Here is a 21,505-nt window from a genome sequence, read left to right as displayed (position 1 = left end):
TGAGGAGGTGTTATGGTCTGGTGACACTGTCTGTGATTTATTTACAATTCAAGGCACACTTAACCAGCATGGCTACCACAGCATTCTGCAGCGATATGCCATCCCATCTGGTTTGGGCTTATTGGGACTATCATTTGTTTTTCAACAGGACAATGACCCAACACACCTGCAGGCTGTGTCAGGCCTATTTGACCAAGAAGGAGAGTGATGGAGTGCTGCATCAGATGACCTGGCCTCCACAATCCCCCGAACTCAACCAAATTGAGATGGTTTGGGATGAGTCGGACCGCAGAGTGAAGGAAAAGCAGCTAACAATTGCTCAGCATATGTGGAAACTCATTCAAGACTGTTGGAAAAGCATTCCAGGTGAAGCTGGTAGAGAAAATGCCAAGAGTTTGCAAAGCTGTCATCAAGGCAAAGGGTGGCTATTTGAAGAATCTCAAATATAAAATATATTTTGATTTGTTTAACACTTTTTTTGGTTACTACATGATTCCATATGTGCTATTTCATAGTTTTGATGTCTTCACTATTATTTTACAATGTAGAAAATAGTAAAAAAATAAAGAAAAACCCTTGAATGAGTAGGTGTTCTAAAACTTTTGACCGGTAGTGTATATGGATGATTTATAAAGCCAGGCACATTTAACAGGTAGGCTGTTGATTATAGACCTAATTAAGTTGGGGTTTCGTCTCTCCTCACTGTTCTTAGACAATTAAGGCAAGGGCTGTTTTTGTCGTCTCCTAACTCTGCTGCTGCTTCCGCCGCATGTTTCCCAACACCAATACGCTGGTTAACTTTGCTATTATGCACATAGCAACAAGGTCTACGAAAAGGCAACACATTTAACAGCGCATTGATGTGTTTCAGAATCGCAGACAGGGACCACGATCCAATGCGGCAGGAAGCGCATTTGTTATAAAATAATAATATTTGTATTTGTGTTGCACAATTGTTCTTACATAATATAACCATATACAATTTCAGTAGCACATCTCTTAGACTGATCGACTGTGCCATCCCCACGGCCTCCACAATGGATCAGTCCACTCAGACAGGCGCGAATATGACAGGTGTCACCATGATTTTATTTTATTCTAATAAAGAAATCGGCCAAATAATCGACCATTCGACTAAATGGGGTCAGCCCTAATCTGTTCACATCCGTACTCTCCAGCTCTCTGTCCTTACTACTGCCTGGCCCGCTGCCAAGGCAAGGGGGGGGGGCTATCCGAGGACAGACAATGGAGAAATGCATGGCATGACAACGATGAACTGTCCACAATACAAATACTATGAGAAAAGGTCAGACTAGAGCATCGTAAAATGTGCACAATGCTGCAACAAAGACACAATAAATGTGTCATAATATATAGCGGCAAAACATTTATTAGCCTACACAAACACAGTTATTCAAATTATGTAATGAAAAATGACTAATGCTTCATCAATGCCATAGTGGTGCAGAGCTTACAGCATGACTACGTTAATGGGTTCTACTTTCTACAGGTTGTGCGAGGTACGCCATGTGTGCAGAGTGCTGATAGTATTCATGGGAGTGCTGAAGGACACCTTTTGTGCCAGGCAGCCAGGCAGGGAGCTTATTTTAGAGACCGTAATTGCAGGCTGGCTCTTAAGACCTGGGCTGCGTCACCACACACATCACTGCAGACCTGGGCTTCGTCACCACACACACACACATCACTGCATACACAAGGGTACACACGTCACGCACACATATCTAACATACAAGCAGGCATGCACACACACACATCAAGAGCAAATGGACCATCAGATAATGGTGGTCTGCATTAATGACAGTGCTGACTAGAGAAATATAAAACCACTTTCTATGACTATTAATAAGCTTACATTGTAGATCAAGCACTGCTTTGACTACAAAGAAGTTTAACAAAGAAAACGCTTCCATCCATTCTGAATCTAGTCTCGTTCACAAAATGCGTGTGGGTCTTATTTGAAAGCTATGATGAGCTTTGCAGACAAGGCTCTTCTGCATCAGAGAAAAAGCTTTGCCCTGTCCTACACTACCCATTGCCATTAACCTAATTGCCTAACCCCTTCAATACCAAATCAGACCATCTGTGCGCCTTTGTAGTTAGAAAGTGTTGCGATTCCGTCCTTTCTAGCATGCCTAGCCAGTCACGACTTTGAGGCTTTAAATGTCACAGAGGAAAATACTACTGTATACGCACGAACACGTGCACTTACGTCACAGGGATTAAATCATTTTGAAGCATCTAGACTGCACCACAAGGTGTGCTAACATTCCTCTTTTCTGAAGAAGATATCTCCCTTTTATATCTGAAGTCTCCCCAAGGCCAAATCTCATTGTCTGAGGTTCTACCATATGCACACGAACAGTCACAACATTAAGTGCAGGGCTGCAAGCAGTGGAGCTAGTTCATTGACTCTCTTGTAGAGGACTGCGGAGGTTAGATGAATAAATATCCTTCCTTTGCGGAGGCCTGTTTAATAGTCCACTTCTGTTCCTATATCAATGGGAAAGTGATAGAGTGCAGGGTTGTTCAGAGGAATTTCAATAGTTTATGATAGGTTACCGGTGCCATCTACTGGACAAGCTCCGAAAACACCACAGGGCATTTCTCAGTGTATTCCAGTGATTCCCCTAACACACAAGGGTGGCCAACTCCTGTCCGGGATAGATAGCTGTGTGCAGGCTTTTGTTCCAACCCAGCACTAACATTCAAATAGTCTTCCATTTAGGCCATGAGTAGTTGAATCAGGTGCATTTGAGTTGACCTGGAAGAAAGCTCTCATTGTACTCTCCATGACCGGAGTAAGACACTGACTGATTAACTGCTGTGTAAAGCCATGAGCTAAATCAACCTTTAATTCAGAGATCGTCTTCATCTTGGTCATCCTCACCTTGCAGTAGGTCTGACAGGGCAGGCCCGCACTCTTCTGGAACACTGTAGTCTCCCTTCCCAATGTTCTCAAATAGCTTATAGATGTTGTCCCCTTCAAACGGATAAAGACTGGTCGTAATGTTGTATCTATGGCAGGGAAAGAGAAACAGCCAAGACATCACATATTATGAGTTTATTTGAGACTTCATATCTGAGATCTGTTATCTTGCATGGTCTATGACCTAGTATGTACCGGTATAATTACCCCTCAAAATTATAACACAAGGAATGGCGTTGAAAATACACTGAGTGTAAAAAACATTAAGGACACCTCTCCACCCCCCTTTGCCCTCAAAACAGCCTCAATTCATCAGGGCATTTGTATTTATTAGGGATCCCCATTAGCTGCTGCTAAGGCAGCAGCTACTCTTCCTGGGGTCCAAACACATTAAGGCACTTACTTCACACATAAAACAAAAGATAAAACAGTACATCATAAAACATTATTACACCACTACATATCTACAATATAATACCACCATACAACAATACTAAATAAAATCTTATCGGTCACATACACATGTTTAGCAGATATTATTGCGGGTGTAGTGAAATGCTTGTGCTTCTAGCTCCGACAGTGCAGTAATATCTAACAAGTAATATCTAACAATTTCACAACATATACCCAATACACACAAATCTAAGTAAGGAATGAATTAAGAATATATACACTACCAGTGAAAAGTTTGGACACACCTACTCATTCAGGGGTTTTTCTTTATTTTTACATTGTAGAATAATAGTGAACACATAAAAACTATGAAATAACACATATGGAATCATGTAGTACCCAAAAAAGTGTTACACAAATCAAAATATATTTTGTATTTGATATTCTTCAAATAGCCACCCTTTGCCTTGATGACAGCTTTGCACACTCTTGGCATTCTCTTAACCAGCTTCATGAGGTAGTCACCTGGAAAGCATTTCAATTAACAGGTGTGCCTTGTTAAAAGTTAATTTGTGGAATTGATTTCCTTCTTAATGCGTTTGAGCCAATCAGTTGTGTTGTGACAAGGTAGGGGGGGTACACAGAAGATAGCCCTATTTGGTAAAATACCAAGGCCATATTATGGCAAGAGCGGCTCAAATAAGCAAAGAGAAACAACAGCCCATCATTACTTTAAGACATGAAGGTCAGTCAATAAGGAACATTAAGAACTTTGAAAGTTTCTTCAAGTGCAGTCGCAAAAACCATCAAGCGCTATGATGAAACTGGCTCTCATGAGGACCGCCACAGGCATTGAAGACCCAGAGTTACCTCTGTCGCAGAGTATAAGTTCATTAGAGTTACCAGCCTCAGAAATTGCAGCCCAAATAAATGCTTCACAGAGTTCAAGTCACAGACACATCTCAACATCAACTGTTCAGAGGGGACAGTGTGAATCAGGCCTTCATGGTCGAATTGCTGCAAAGAAACCACTACTAAAAGGACACCAATAAGAAGAGGAGACCTGCTTGGGCCAAGAAACACAAACAATGGACATTAGACCGTGGACATTTGTCCTTTGGTCTGGAGTCCAAATTGGAGATTTTTTGTTCCAACCGCCGTGTCTTTGTGAGACGCGGTGTGGGTGAACGGATGATCTCCGCATGTGTAGTTCCCACCGTAAAGCATGGAGGAGGAGGTGTTATGGTGTGGGGGTGCTTTGCTGGTGACACTGTCAGTGATTTATTTAGAATTCAAGGCACACTTAACCAGCATGGCTACCACAGCATTCTGCAGCGATACGCCATCCCATCTGGTTTGGGCTTAGTGGGACTATCATTTGTTTTTCAACAGGACAATGACCCAACACACCTCCAGGCTGTGTAAGGACTATTTTACCAAGAAGGAGAGTGATAGAGCGCTGCATCAGATGACCTGGCCTCCACAATCCCCCAACCTCAACCCAATTGAGATGGTTTGGGTCGAGTCGGACGGCAGAGTGAAGGAAAAGCAACCAACAAGTCCTCAGCATACGTGGGAACTTCAAAACTGTTGGAAAAGCATTCCAGGTGAAGCTGGTTGAGAGAATGCAAAGCTGTCATCAAGGCAAAGGGTGGCTATTTGAAGAATCTCAAATATAAAATATATCTTAATTTGTTTAACACTTTTTTGGTTACTACATGATTCCATATGTGTTATTTCATAGTTGTAGAATAATAGTGAAGACATCACAATGTAGAAAATAGTAAAAAATAAAGAAAAACCTTTGAATGTGTAGGTGTGTCCAAACTTTTGACTGGTACTGTACATATGAGATGAGTAATGCAAGATATGTAAACATTATTAAAGTGGCTAGTGTTCCATTTCTTAAAGTGGCCAGTGGATTCTAGTCCATGTCTATAGGCAGCAGCCTCTAATGTGCTAGTGATGGCTGTTTAGCAGTCTGATGGCCTTGAGATAAGCTTTTTTTCAGACTTTCGGTCCCAGCTTTGATGCACCTGTACTGACCTCGCCTTCTGGATGATAGAAAAGTGAACAGGCAGTGGGTCGGGTGGTTGATGTCCTTGATGATCTTTTTGGCCTTCCTTTGACATCGGGTGCTGTAGGTGTCTTTGAGGGCGGGTAGTTTGCCCCCGGTAATGCATTGTGCAGACCGCACCACCCCGGGCGGTGCAGTTTCCGTACAGGCGGTGATACAGCCCGACAGGATGCTCTCAATTGATCATCTGTAAAAGTTTCTCAGGGTTTTAGGTGCCAAGCCAAATTTCTTTACCCTCCCGAGGTTGAAGAGGCTCTGTTGCGCCTTCTTCACCACATTTTCTGTGTGGGTGTTCCATTTCAGTTTGTCAGTGATGTGTACGCCAAGGAACTTGAAGCTTTCCACCTTCTCCACTGCGGTCCCGTCAATGTGGATAGGCGAGTGCACCCTCTGCTGTTTCCTGAAGTCCACAAACTTCTCCTTTGTTTTGTTGACGTTGAGTGAGAGGTTAGTTTCCTGGCACCACACTCTCGTCATTGTTGGTAATCAAGCCTACAACTGTTGTGTCGTCTGCAAACTTGATGATTGAGTTGGAGGCGTGCTTGGTCACGCAGTCATGGGTGAACAGGCAGTACAGGAGTCGGCTGAGCACGCACCCTTGTGGGGCCCCAGTGTTGAGGATCAGCAAAGTGAAGGTATTGTTTCCTACCTTCACCACCTGGGGGTGACCCGTAAGGAAGTCTAGGACCCAGTTGCACAGGGCGGGGTTCAGACCCAGGGCCTCAAGCTTAATGATGAGCTTGGAGGGTACTATGGTGTTGAATGCTGAGCTATAGTCAATGAACAGCATTCTTACATAGGTATTCCTCTTGTCCAGATGGGATAGGGCAGTGTGCAGTGTGATGGCGATTGCATCGTCTGTAGATCTATTGGGGCGGTAAGCAAATTGAAGTGGGTCTAGGGTGGCAGGTAAGGTAGAGGTGATATGATCCTTGACTAGTCTCTCAAAGCACTTCATGATGACAGAGGTGAGTGTTACGGGGCAATAGTCATTTAGTTCAGTTACCTTTGCTTTCTTGGGTACAGGAATAGGACTGGGATAGGGAGATTGAATGTGCCCGTAAACACACCAGCCAGCTGGTCTGCGCATGCTCTGAGGATGCGGTTAGGGATGCTGTCTGGGCCGGCAACCTTGCGAGGGTTAACACATTTAAATGTTTTACTCACGTCGGCCACGGTGAAGGAGAGCCCACAGTCCTTGGTAGCGGGCCACGTCGGTGGCACTGTGTTATCCTCAAAGCGTGTCCGGAAGCAAGATGTCGGTCTCGGCGACGTGGCGGTTTTCCTTTTGTAGTCCGTGATTGTCTGTAGACCCTGCCACATACGTATTGTGTCTGAGCCATTGAATTGCGACTCCACTGTCTCTATACTGACGTTTTGCTTGTTTGATTGCCTTGCGGAGTGAATAACTACACCGTTTGTATTCTGCCATCTATTCACGGTTTCTGGTTAGGGTAGGTTTTAATAGTCACAGTGGGTACGACATCTCCTATACACTTCCTGATAAACTCAGTTACCGTATCAGTGTATTCGTCTAAATCCTTTTCGCAAGCCACCCGGAACATATCCCAGTCCGCGTGATCAAAACAATCCTGAAGCGTGGATTCCGATTGGTCAGACCAGCATTGGATAGTCCTTAGCATGGGTACTTCCTGTTTGAGTTTCTGCCTATAGGAAAGGAGAAGCAAAATGGAGTCGTGGTCAGATTTGCCAAAAGGAGGGCGGGGGAGGGCCTATAAGCATCCCGGAAGTTCGAATAACAGTGGTCGAGTGTTTTAGCAGCGCGAGTACTACAGTTGATATGTTGATAGAACTTCGGCAGCCTAGTCCTCAAATTTGCTTTGTTAAAATCCCCAGCTACAATAAATGCAGCCTCAGGATGTGGTTTCCAGTTTGCATAAAATCCAGTGAAGTTCTTTGAGGGCCATCGTGGTATCGGCTTGAGGGGGGATATAAACGGCCGTGGCTATAACGGAGGAAAATTGTCTTGGGAGATAATATGGTCGGCATTTGATTGTGAGGTATTCTAGGTCGGGTGAACAAAAGGACTTGAGTTCCTGTATGTTACTACAATTACACCATAAGTCGTTAATCATGAAACGCACACCTCCGCCCTTCTGCTTACCGGAGAGATATTTATTCCTGTCTGCGTGATGAACCGACTGGACTGATTTCGACAGAGTATCCCGAGAGAGCATGTCCCGTGTGGCGCAGTGGTCTAAGGCACTGCATCGCAGTGCTAGCTGTGCCACTAGAGATCCTGGTTCGAATCCAGGCTCTGTCGTAGCTGGCCGTGACCGGGAGACCCATGGGACGGTGCACAATTGGCCCAGCGTTGTCTAGGGTAGAGGAGGGAATGGCCGGCAGGGATGTAGCTCAGTTGGTAGAGCATGGTGTTTGCAACTCCAGGGTTGTGGGTTCAATTCCCACGGGGGTATGAAAAAAATAAAAATAAATGTATGCACTCACTAACTGTAAGTTGCTCTGGATAAGAGCGTCTACTAAATGACTAAAATGTAAATGTAAACAAAGTATGTTACAGGCCCTGATGTCTCTCTGGAAAGAAATCCTTGCCCAACTTTGTTATCCAAAAACTGAACATTAGCGAGTAATATACTCGGAAGCAGTGGGTGCAGGCTGCAATGTTCAGTCTTTGAATAACAGCAGGACGCCTTGAGTGCCTCTCCTCCGCCGGTGATGTTTTGGGTCGTTCTCTGGAATCAAATCAAATGCTTTGGGGAGAGCGAACAAAGGATCTGCTTCGGGGAAGTCGTATTCCTGGTCGTAATGCTGGTAGTTCTGGTGAGTTACCGCTACTCTGATATCCAATAGTTCTTCCCAGCTGTACGTAATGACAAAATGTTTCCTGAGCTAATAATGTAAAAAATAATACATAAAAAACAAAATACCGCAACGTTTCTTAAGAGCTAGTCGCGAGGCCGCCATCTTACAATGTACATGTGTGTAGAATGCGTGTGCTAGTGTGTGTGTGCGCGTGTTTGTACCCGTGTGTGTCTCTTCAGTCCCCACTGTTCCATAAGGTGTATTTTTATCGGTTTTTAAAATCTGATTCTACTGCTTGCATCAGTTACCTGATGTGGAATAGAGTTTAATGTAATAATGGCTCTATGTAGTACTGTGCGCCTCCCATAGTTTGTTCTGGACTTGGGGATTGTGAAGAGACCTCTGGTGGCATGTCTTGTGGGGTAATGCATGGGTGTCCGAGCTGTGTGCTAGTAGTTTAAACAGACAGCTCGGTGCATTCAGCTTGTAAACACCTCTTACAAAAACAAGTAGTGATGAAGTCAATCTCTGCTCCACTTTGAGCCATGAGAGATATACATGCATATTATTAATGTTAGCTGTCCGTGTACATTTAAGGGCCAGCCATGCTGCCCTGTTCTGAGCCAATTGTAATTTTCTTAAGTTCCTCTGTTCAGCTGTGGCAGCTGACCACACGACAGAACAGTAATCCAGGTGCGCCAAAACTAGGGCCTGTAGGACCTGCCTTGTAGATAGTGTTGTTAAGAAGGCAGAGCAGCTCTTTATTATGGACAGACTTCTCCCCTTCTTAGCTACTGTTTTATCAACATGTTTTGACCATGACAGTTTACAATCCAGGGTTACTCCAAGCAGTTTAGTCACCTCAACTTGCACAATTTCCACAATATTTAGTTGAGGTTTAGGGTTTAGTGAATGATTTGTCCCAAATACAATGCTTTTAGTTTTTTAAATATTTAGGACTAACTTATTCCTTGCCACCCATTCTGAAACTAACTGCAGCTCTTTGTTAAGTGTTGCAATCATTTCAATCGCTGTAGTAGCTGACGTGTATAGTGTTGAGTCATCCGCATACATAGACACACTGGCTTTACTCAAAGCCAATGGCATGTCATTAGAAAAGATTGAAAAAAGTAAAGGGGCCTAGACAGCTGCCCTGGGGAATTGCTGATTCTACCTGAATTTTGGAGGCTTCCATTAAAGAACACCCTCTGTGTTCTGTTAGACAGGTAACTCATTATCCACAATATAGCAGAGGGTGTAAAGGCATAACGTATACATTTTTCCAGCAGCAGACTATGATCGATAACGTCAAAAGCCGCACTGAAGTCTAACAAGACAGCTCCCACAATCTTTTTATCATACATTTCTCTAAGCCAATCATCAGTCATTTGTGTAAGTGCTTGCTGAATGTCCTTCCCTATAAGCGTGCTGAAGTCTGTTGTCAATAAAAAATGTACAGTAAAATAGCATTGTATCTGGTCAAAAACTATTTTTCCAAAGGTTTACTAAGGGTTGATAACAAGGCTGATTGGTCAGCTATTTGAGCCAGTAAAGGGGACTTTACTATTCCTGGATAGCGGAATGACTTTTGCTTCCCTCCATGCCTGAAGGCACATACTTTCTAGCAGGCTTAGATTGAAGATATGGCAAATAGGAGTGGCAATATCGTCCGCTATTATCATCAGTAATTTTCCATCCATGTTGTCAGACCCTGGTGGCTTGTCATTGTTGATAGACAACAATAATGTTTTCAGCTCTTCCACACTCACTTTACGGAATACAAAATTACAATGTTTGTCTTTCATAATTAGGTCAGTTATACTTGGATGTGGTGTCGGCTTTTGTTGCTGGCATGTCATGCCTAAATTTGCTAATCTTGCCAATGAAAAAATAATTAAAATAGTTTGCAATATCAGTGGGTTTTGTGATGAACGGACTCTAGAAGGTGTCGAAAGCGTTTGACTCCAATGCTTCCCACAGTTGTGTTAAGTTGGCTGGATGTCCTTTGGGTGATGGACCATTCTTGATACACACTGGAAACTATTGAGCGTGAAAAACCCAGCAGCATTGCAGTTCTTGACACACTCAAACCAGTGCGCCTGGCACCTACTACCATACCCTGTTCAAAGGCACTTAAATATTTTGTCTTACCCATTCACCCTCTGAATGGCACACATACACACTCCATGTCTCAAGGCTTAAGAATCCTTCTCTAACCTGTCTCCTCCCCTTCATCTACACTGCTTGAAGTGGCTTTAACAAGTGACATCAATAAGGATTATAGGTTTTACCTGGATTCACCTGGTCAGTCTATGTCATGGAAAGAGCAGTTCTTCTTAATGTTTTGTACACTCAGTGTATGATGGACAGATAGGTAATCAAAGCGCTAGGTGGAGATATTATCATTATCATTGATTATCCTTCCAGATCAACAGAAGGTGCTGAGCTAGGGTTAGGGTCAGTGTGGATTTGGACATTGCAATGGCCATTACTCACAGTGTGACGCCTGCAGACCAGATGTCCACTTTGAACCCTGAAAAGGTGTCCAGGCCGTTGGCGATCTCGGGGGGCTGGAACGCCGGCGAGCCCTGACTCGTACGGCACGTGTCATCCTCCGCAAACGGGTGCAGAGCCTAGCGGGGAGAGAGAAGAGGGGAGAGAGAAAGAACGAAAGGGAAGGGTAGTGCGAAAGAAAGCTCAAAATCAGCACACTCAGAGGGAAGAATGCTGTCTGCACATTATAGTTAAGAACATAATAAAAATAATAATAATAATAATAATAAGCCATTTAGCAGACGCTTTTATCCAAAGCGACTTACAGTCGTGCGTGCATACATTTTTGTGTATGGGTGGTCCCGGGGATCGAAACCACTACCTTGGCGTTACAAGCGCAGTGCTCTACCAGCTGAGCTACAGAGGACCACATGCATCCCCCTAACAATAGGTAATAGGTAATACAGGTAAAGGACAGATGACTGAGGTACAATGCCTTGCAAAAGTATTCATCCCCCTTGGCGTTTTTCCTATTTTGTTGCATTACAACCTGTAATTTAAATGGATTTTTATTAGGATTTCATGTAATGGACATATACAAAATAGTCAAAAATGGTGAAGTGAAAAAAATTACTTGTTTCAAAAAAGTAAAAAATAAAAAATACGGAAAAGTGGTGCGTGCATATGTATTCACCCCCTTTGCTATGAAGCCCCTAAATAAGATCTGATGCAAACAATTACCTTCAGAAGTCACATAATTAGTTAAATAAAGTCCACCTGTGTGCAATCTAAGTCTCACATGATCTGTCACATGATCTCAGTATATATACACCTGCAACACCACTAAGCAAGGGGCACCACCAAGCAAGCGGCACCATGAAGACCAAGGAACTCTCCAAACAGGTCAGGGACAAAGTTGTGGAGAAGTACAGATCAGGGTTGGGTTATAAAAAAATATCAGAAACTTCGAACATCCCACGGAGCACCATTAAATCCATTATTAAAAAACGAAAAGAATATGGCACCACAACAAACATGCCAAGAGAGGGCCGCCCACCAAAACTCACGGACCAGGCAAGGAGGGCATTAATCAGAGAGGCAACAAAGAGACCAAAGATAACCCTGAAGGAGCTGCAAAGCTCCACAGTGGAGATTGGAGTATCTGTCCATAGGTCCACTTTAAGCCGTACACTCCACAGAGCTGGGCTTTACGGAAGAGTGGCCAGAAAAAAGCCATTGCTTAAAGAAAAAAATAAGCAAACACGTTTGGGGTTCGCCAAAAGCCATGTGGGAGACTCCCCAAACATTTGGAAAAAGGTACTCTGGTCAGATGAGACTAAAATTGAGCTTTTTGGCCATCAAGGGAAACGCTATGTCTGGCGCAAACCCAACACCTCTCATCACCCAGAGAACACCATCCCCACAGTGAATTATGGTGGTGGCAGCATCATGCTGTTGGGATGTTTTTCCATCGGCAGGGACTGGGAAACTGGTCAGAATTGAAGGAATGATGGATGGCGCTAAATACAGGGAAATTCTTGAGGGAAACCTGTTTCAGTCTTCCAGAGATTTGAGACTGGGACAGAGGTTCACCTTCCAGCAGGACAATGACCCTAAGCATACTGCTAAAGCAACACTCAAGTGGTTTAAGGGGAAACATTTAAATGTCTTGGAATGGCCTTGTCAAAGCCCAGACCTCAATCCAATTGAGAATCTGTGGTATGACTTAAAGATTGCTGTACACCAGCGGAACTCATCCAACTTGAAGGAGCTGGAGCAGTTTTGCCTTGAAGAACAGGCAAAAATCCCAGTGGCTAGATGTGCCAAGCTTATAGAGACATACCCCAAGAGACTTGCAGCTGTAATTTCTGCAAAAAGGTGGCTCTACAAAGTATTGACATTGGGGGGGTGAATAGTTATGCATGCTCAAGTTCTGTTTTTTGGCTTATTTCTTGTTTGTTTCACAATAAAAAATATTTTGCATCTTCAAAGTGGTAGGCATGTTGTGTAAATGAAATGATACAAACCCCCCAAAAATCCATTTTAATTTCAGGTTGTAAGGCAACAAAATAGGAAGAATGCCAAGGGGGGTGAATAATTGTAAGTGAGATGACATTTGACATCTCACCTCTGCCACGCCCAGGTCGGAGATTTTGAGTGCCCCGTCGGTGGTCAGAAGCAGATTTCCTGGTTTAATGTCTTTGTGAACGATTCCCTGGCTGTGCAAATATTCAAGGCCATCTAACAGCTGTAAAAAGTACCTGAGAAGGAGGGAGAAAGAGAGGAGGGGGGGGGGTTAATAATAACAATCCTACAAGACAAGCCGATACACTACATTAGCTCTATGGTGAATCCTAACTTGATATCTGTGCATACTGCACACAACATAATATTTTGCTTAAATCAAAACATCAGTGCATGATTTACAAGACAAGTGTTAACTCAGCCATACATGATGTATCGATCCAAGCCATCTAATAGGTCCTTTAATGAAGTGTGACTATAAATTAGTGTTTAAAAAGGTCCAATGCAGCCGTTATATATCAAATCATTTCTGGGTAACAATTAACCCAATTGAACCCAGAGGCATATTTTTTTTCATAGCCAATAAATGGTTTATTCAATTCTTCAAAATGTTCATGACTATCAATCAACTTGTTGTTAATAAATATAACTCATTGCTTAGTGTTTCTGTATAAATATAGATTAAAAAATATATATATATATATATAGATAGATACAGTAGGGGGAAAAAAGTATTTAGTCAGCCACCAATTGTGCAAGTTCTCCCACTTAAAAAGATGAGAGAGGCCTGTAATTTTCATCATAGGTACACGTCAACTATGACAGACAAATTGAGATTTTTTTTAGGGAAAAAAATCCAGAAAATCACATTGTAGGATTTTTAATGAATTTATTTGCAAATTATGGTGGAAAATAAGTATTTGGTCACCTACAAACAAGCAAGACTTCTGGCTCTCACAGACCTGTAACTTCTTCTTTAAGAGGCTCCTCTGTCCTCCACTCGTTACCTGTATTAATGGCACCTGTTTGAACTTGTTATCAGTATAAAAGACACCTGTCCACAACCTCAAACAGTCACACTCCAAACTCCACTATGGCCAAGACCAAAGAGCTCTCAAAGGACACCAGAAACAAAATTGTAGACCTGCACCAGGCTGGGAAGACTGAATCTGCAATAGGTAAGCAGCTTGGTTTGAAGAAATCAACTGTGGGAGCAATTATTAGGAAATGGAAGACATACAAGACCACTGATAATCTCCCTCGATCTGGGGCTCCACGCAAAATCTCACCCCGTGGGGTCAAAATGATCACAAGAACGGTGAGCAAAAATCCCAGAACCACACGGGGGGACCTAGTGAATGACCTGCAGAGAGCTGGGACCAAAGTAACAAAGCCTACCATCAGTAACACACTACGCCGCCAGGGACTCAAATCCTGCAGTGCCAGACGTGTCCCCCTGCTTAAGCCAGTACATGTCCAGGCCCGTCTGAAGTTTGCTAGAGTGCATTTGGATGATCCAGAAGAGGATTGGGAGAATGTCATATGGTCAGATGAAACCAAAATAGAACTTTTTGGTAAAAACTCAACTCGTCATGTTTGGAGGACAAAGAATGCTGAGTTGCATCCAAAGAACACCATTAAATCCATTATAAAAAAATGGAAAGAATATGGCACCACAACAAACCTGCCAAGAGAGGGCCGCCCACCAAAACTCACAGACCAGGCAAGGAGGGCATTAATCAGAGAGGCAACAAAGAGATCAAAGATAACCCTGAAGGAGCTGCAAAGCTCCACAGCGGAGATTGGAGTATCTGTCCATAGGACCACTTTAAGCCGTACACTCCACAGAGCTGTGCTTTACGGAAGAGTGGCCAGAAAAAAAAGCCGTTGCTTAAAGAAAAAAATAAGCAAACACGTTTGGTGTTCGCCAAAAGGCATGTGGGAGACTCCCCAAACATATGGAAGAAGGTACTCTGGTCAGATGTGACTAAAATTGAGCTTTTTGGCCATCAAGGAAAACGCTATGTCTGGCGCAAACCCAACACCTTTCATCACCCCGAGAACACCATCCCCACTGTGAAGCATGGTGGTGTCAGCATCATGCTGTGGGGATGTTTTTCATCAGCAGGGACTGGGAAACTGGTCAGAACTGAAGGAATGATGGATGGCGCTAAATACAGGGCAATTCTTGAGGGAAACCTGTTTCAGTCTTCCAGACATTTGAGACTGGGACGGAGGTTCACCTTCCAGCAGGACAATGACCCTAAGCATACTGCTAAAGCAACACTTGAGTGGTTTAAGGGGAAACATTTAAATGTATTGGAATGGCCTAGTCAAAGCCCAGACCTCAATCCAATTGAGAATCTGTGGTATGACTTAAAGATTGGTGTACACCAGCGGAAGCCATCCAACTTGAAGGAGCTGGAGCAGTTTTGATTTGAAGAATGGGCAAAAATCCCAGTGGCTAGATGTGCCAAGCTTATAGAGACATACCCCAAGAGACTTGCAGCTGTAATTGCTGCAAAAGGTGGCTCTACAAAGTATTGACTTTGGGGGTGGGGGGAATAGTTATGCGCGCTCAAGTTCTGTTTTTGTGTCTTATTTCTTGTTTGTTTCACAATAGAATAGATTTTGCATCTTCAAAGTGGTAGGCATGTTGTGTAAATCAAATGATACCATCCTCCCAAAAAAATATATTTTAATTCCAGGTTGTAAGGTAACAAAATAGGAAAAATGCCAAGGGGGGTGAATAATTTCGCAAGCCACTGTACACGGCATTTCTGAAATCTCTATACAAAAAAACTGTCCGACAGCTAGATCCAGGATTCAAGTTCAATGTCTAATTTAACTGATTAATGCATTCGGGAAGTATTCAGACCCCTTTACTTTTTCCACAATTTGTTACGTTACAGCCTTATTCTAAAATTGATTAAATTGTTTTTTTCCCCCTCAACAATCTACACATAATACCCCATAATGACAAAGCAAAATCAGGTTTTATGCAAATGTATAAAAGTACAAAAAAATGAAATGTGTTCAGACCCTTTCCTCAGTACTTTGTTGAAGCACCTTGGGCAGCGATTACAGCCTCAAGTCTACTTGGGTATGACTCTACAAGCTTGGCACACCTGTAATTTGGGGAGTTTCTCCCATTCTCTGCAGATCCTCTCAAGCTCTGTCAGGTTGGATGGGGAGCGTCGCTGCACAGCTATTTTCAGGTCTCTCCAGAGATGTTCGATCTGGTTGAACTCCGGGCTCTAGCTGGCTACTCAAGGACATTCAGAGACTTGTCCGGAAGCCACTCCTGCGTTGTCTTTGCAGTGTGCTTAGGGTCGTTGTCCTGGTGGAAGGTGAACCTTCACCCCAGTCTGAGGTCCTGAGCGCTCTGGAGCAGGTTTTCACCATGGATCGCTCTGTACTTCGCTCCGTTCATCTTTCCCTCGATCCTGACTAGTCTCCCAGTCCCTGCCGCTGAAAAACACACAGCATGATGCTTCCACCACCATGCGTCACCGTAGGGATGGTGAAAGGTTTCCTCCAAACGTGACGCTTGGCATTCAGGCCAAAGAGTTCAATCTTGGTTCCATCAGACCAGAGAATCTTGTTTTTCATGGTATGAAAATCCTTTAGGTGCCTTTTGGCAAACTCCAAGCGGGCTGTCATGTGCCTTTTACTAAGGAGTGGCTTCCGTCTGGCCACTACCATTTAGGCCTGATTGGTGGAGTGCTGCAGAGATGGTTGTCCTTCTGGAAGGTTCTCCCATCTCCACAGAGGATTGCTCAGTTTGGCCGGGCGGCCAGCTCTAGGAAGAGTCTTAGTGGTTCCATACTTCTTCCATTTAAGAATGATGGAGGCCACTGTCTTCTTGGGACCTTCAATGCTGCAGAAGTGTTTTGGTATCCTTCCCCAGATCTGTGCCTCGACACAATCCTGTCTCGGACCTCTACAGACAATTCCTTCGACCTCATGGCTTGGTTTTTGCTCTGACATGCACTGTCAACTGTGGGACCTTTATATAGACAGGTGTGTGCCTTTCCAAATCATGTCCAATCAATTGAATTTACCACAGGTGGACTCCAATCAATTTGAAGAAACATCTCAAGGATGATCAATGGAAACAGGATGCACCGGAGCGCAATTGCGAGTCTCATAGCAAAGGGTCTGAATATTTATGCAAATAAGTTATCGGTTTTTCATTTTTAATACATTTGCAAACATTTCTAAAAACCTGTTTTCGCTTTGTCATTATGGGGTATTGTTTGTAGATTGATGAGGAAAAAAACAATTTAATCAATTTTAGAATAAGGCTGTAACGTAACAAAATGTAGAAAAGGGGAAGGGTCTGAATAGTTTCCGAATGCACTGTATGATACAGTATAATGAGAACATACACTGCCATAAATGTAAGGACAGAAAAGTAAATGTTACATGTCACACGATTTTGGACAAATCCATCAAGACACCAACCATGAGAAGGGGTTAAACATAGGTTTTAAATCAACTCGTGAATTGTATTGAATATAGCCATGTTCCCCCCTTCCCCCCATATCTTAATATAATGACATGAAACAAATTTGCCAATTATTATCAATGACTTATCAACAGCTGTAAGTTGTCCAGTGTAGGAAATCATCACACTCATACAAGTCTTTGGGTATGAGTGTGAATTTTGTTTGTGTGCAAGTGTTATATGGGTGTTTGCATGTGAGCAAGGAAGTGTGTGAGGTGTATATTAATTGAAAGACCATTATGGAATTGTACTTTGGGAAAAAACTGCACATTATTTAAGGGAAACATTTATATTTTCATTTTACAGAATATTTTGCTAAAATACATTTATTCATTTAGATAACATTATTTACATGTCTAATGATGTTTTGATAAGAACTAAGCTGATATTTTCTATGATTGTTGCTTTTTCCAATAGTTTCTTCATGGGGTCAAAATGACTACAGTTGGTAATCCATGTATGTTAAATATTTTGGTAGTATGAGGGTTAAGTACCTTAATACCTTACTGTAATAGATAAATGGGCAAAAATAAGTTTTTAGCAAAAAACTTTCTTAAGCAATAATTTTGCTATGACTGTCTGGGAGAGGTCTGAGTGAAGATGGGAAAACTGAAAACTAGCTGTTATTGGCAGAAATGTTTGGAACTCTGTTATTGGTCTATTAACCAATTTACTGCATGGCGATGTCACCATGGAAAGCAGAAACTCCTGCCCATGCAAACCTGCTGATTAGAAGGTCCTGTGATTGTATTTTCAACCAGCAACTATCAGGAAAAAACAACCCTTTTACAGTCTTAGTTTTATCAGCTTTAACTACTTTTACCCCAGTGTACCGGTCATCTAACAGCTCGGGATTTGGACATTGACCAGGTGTTCCTGCAGTAGACTCTGCACAGACTAATATGAGTGAGAGTGAGTGAGTGAGTGAGTGAGTGAGTGAGAGAGACTTACCCATGAGCTTGAAATACTGGAAATCTTTTCTCTGGGACACTGTCCAGCATTTCTTGCATCCCACATACGCAATACTCCATCACCATATACGTGAGACGGGCAGTCAAGGGAATACTCAAACACAAATGAGAAGCATTTACACACTAAAACTGAGTGCCATATTAAACAGCCATTCAAATACAACAGAAAGCAACTCTGATGGGGGTCACAAAAAATGTGAACTCATCTTGAGGGGTCACAGTTGCTTGCGGGTCTACGTACCCCCCACACACACACAGCGAGCAAAACATTTTAGAGGCCCCTCTCTTGATAGCTGAGAGACATTTTTTACATTTTAGAGTTAATTTCGTGCAATTCTACACATTTTGCCATGGGATGTAGAGAAAAATTTGCAGTTTTAAAGCAAGTTTGCTGTAATTCTACACGTTTTGCCATGAGGTGGAGAGAAGATTTTACAGTTTTTAATATGATATCTGAGTGACACTAACTAAATCAATGGGGGACCCCCGGCCGTTAATTCGACCATGATAACAAGTTTAGATAGCTGGCTGCTAAACTAATTTAGCCATCTGAAAAAAATATTGCTGACATGGGCTAATTGACTGACTTTCAGTGACTGACATAAGAGAAAAACTGCTGAGGCACAACAAACGTTTGAAATCAAGATATTGTTTTTACAAACACAGGAGCTTATTCTGTTGAATTGTGTTGCGAATTCCATTAGTGCCTTCAGAAAGTATTCACACCCCATTACATTTTACACATTTTGTTGTGTTACAGCCTGAACTTAAATTTGATTAAATCAATCTTTGTCACTGGCCTACATACAATAAACCCCATTATGTCAAAGTGGAATTATGTTTTTCTAAATATTTACAAATTAATTAAAAATGAAAAGCTGAAACGTCAATAAGTATTCAACCCCTTTGTTATGGAAAGCCTAAATAAGTTCAGGAGTAAAAATATTTGTTGAAAGATTGAATTTGGCCTTACTTACGGACTTCGACTCTAGGGTGTTAACAAGTCAAATAATAAGTTGCATGGACTCACTCTGTGTACAATAGTGTTTTTCACATGACTTTTGAATGACTACCTCATCTCTGTACCCCACACGTACAATTATCTGTAAGGTCCCTCAGTCGAGCAGTGAATTTCAAACACAGATTCAACCACAAAGACCAAGGATGTTTTCCAATGCCTCGCAAAGAAGGGCTCCTATTGGTAGATGGGTGTAAAAAAAAAAAGCAAACATTGAATATCCCTTTGAGCATGGTGAAGTTATTATTTACACTTTGGATGGTGTATCAATACACCCAGTCACTACAAAGATACAGGCGTCCTTCCTAATTCAGGTGCTGGAGAAGAAGGAAACCGCTCAGGGATTTCACCATGACGCCAATGGTGACTTTAAAACAGTTACAGAGTTTAATGGCTGTGATAGGAGAAAACTGAGGATGAATTTACTCCACAATACTAACCTAATTGACAGAGTGAAAAGAAGGAAGTGTACAGAATACAAATATTCCAAGATAATGCAACAAGGCACTAAAGTAATACTACAAAAAATGTGGCAAAGCAATTCACTTTTTGTCCTGAATACAAAGTGTTATGTTTGGGGCAAATCCTATACAACACATCACTGAGTACCACTCTCCATATTTTCAAGCATAGTGGTGGCTGCATCATGTTATGGGTACGCTTGTAAATTTAGGTACCGGGGAGTTTTTCAGGATAAAAAAGAAACGGAATGGAACTATGCAGGCAAATTCCAAGAGGAAAAACTGGTTCAGTCTGCTTTCTACCAGACACGAAATGAATCCACCTTTCAGCAGGACAATAACCTAAAACACAAGGCCAAATCTACACTGGAGTTGCTTACCAACACGACAGTGAATGTTCCTGAGTGGCCGAATTACAGTTTTGACTTACAGTACCAGTCAAAGGTTTGGACACACCTACTCATTCAAGGGTTTTTGTAGAAAATAGTGAAGACATCAAAACTATGAAATAACACATATGGAATAATGTAGTAACCAAAAAAGTGTTAAACAAATCATTTTAGATTTGAGATTATTCAAAGTAGCCACCCTTTGCCTTGATGACAACTTCGCACACTCTTGGCATTCTCTCAACCTGCAGAGCTTACGTTCTCTTCCGCCACGCGACAATACGTTGCCAAGTTTATTTTCTCTAGCTCACACAAAAATGGCTAACGTAACAGGATAAATAAAAAGAAAGGTTAATATGGTGAAATACACCATCGTGGATACAGGTGCTACGCGAGTGAAATCCCAGATCTGGAAGGATTTTGGAGTCATTGTGGACAAGGAAGACAACAACCCGTTAATTATTATATTAATTCAGGCTTTCAATTCATTTAGACCATACGAAGGCCATATAAAGTTTCCATATCACAATAAATTGACTGAATTATCCCGATAACGATAAATTGAACGGTAAGTTTATAACATTAACGTGCACCACAGTTCCTTTTAATACTACCCTTAAAACTACTACTATTACTTTGAATGCAGTAGATCAATTGTCCCATTAGCAATCGCATACAATGACAGACTTTACATTTCTCTAGTATAGGGAACTTATTGTCATTATCGATATCAGTAAAATGTTCTCGATAAATGGTTAATTCGGTCGATGTCGATCATTTTCAGTTTATACACTGATGAAGACAGGTTGGTTATCGAAACGTTGGTGAGAAAAAATTAATATTGCATCGGAGCTTCTAGAGTGAGCGGCTTTTCCTTTTCTTGTCACAGCTCTAACACACACACACACACACACACACACACACACACACACAAACCAACCAGCGTTTCCGTTAGCAGGTAAATGCTGGCTTTTGGTCCAAAACATTTATGAAAAGCCGATAAATAAAATAGTTGCCCATTGCAAAATAATGATTTTTATTCATTGATGGAAATCCCTGTCGATGTAAATACATTTGACGTCATGCTTATTGGTTTATAGGTTCATTTAAATTATTCAGTGGAATTAAATTGCTGTGTGTATTTTCGTTAGTCGTCATGCATCTTATTTATCAAACAACTATCACATGCACACAACATAGGCATACAGAGCCTATTTTGAGCGGGATTTCTTTTGCAGCTCCTCAGTTGGTTGCTGCTGGAGTAAAACGTGATTTTATATGCCCAGTTATTGTGAAACAATTCTAAATGCAATTGCATGTTAACAACTATTTTGATGGCCACAATGAAAAGAGCTAGCCTACCATTTTTATTTGGTATTTGAAGCACGTCTCCCATTCACCATTCAAGAGCAGGCAACGATAGGCAGGCTATCAGCA

At 42.1% G+C, this 21,505-nt stretch overlaps 1 protein-coding gene across 3 annotated transcripts in view; it reads right to left on the bottom strand.

Annotated features, from left to right (window-relative positions):
* The window catches only part of LOC121581209 (serine/threonine-protein kinase STK11), a 61,312-nt gene that overhangs the window by 22,320 nt on the left and 17,487 nt on the right, over positions 1 to 21,505 (bottom strand). For all 3 annotated transcript variants that reach the window (XR_006003173.2, XM_041896663.2, XM_041896662.2), the window contains exons 4-7: positions 18,181 to 18,270; positions 12,823 to 12,955; positions 10,698 to 10,834; positions 2,909 to 3,036 (exon numbers count right to left, since the gene is read on the bottom strand). Coding sequence is in view for 2 of the 3 variants with exons in the window: in XM_041896663.2 (XP_041752597.1) it covers positions 2,909 to 3,036; positions 10,698 to 10,834; positions 12,823 to 12,955; positions 18,181 to 18,270 (488 nt within the window). In the remaining variant the exon portion in view is untranslated. The remainder of the gene's footprint in view (positions 1 to 2,908; positions 3,037 to 10,697; positions 10,835 to 12,822; positions 12,956 to 18,180; positions 18,271 to 21,505) is intronic.

Source organism: Coregonus clupeaformis, chromosome 14 (assembly GCF_020615455.1).
Source record: "Coregonus clupeaformis isolate EN_2021a chromosome 14, ASM2061545v1, whole genome shotgun sequence".
Taxonomy (NCBI): Eukaryota; Metazoa; Chordata; class Actinopteri; order Salmoniformes; family Salmonidae; genus Coregonus; species Coregonus clupeaformis.
The sequence above is the reverse complement of the archived record's forward strand: the minus strand, read 5'-3'. Positions and strand labels throughout refer to the sequence as shown.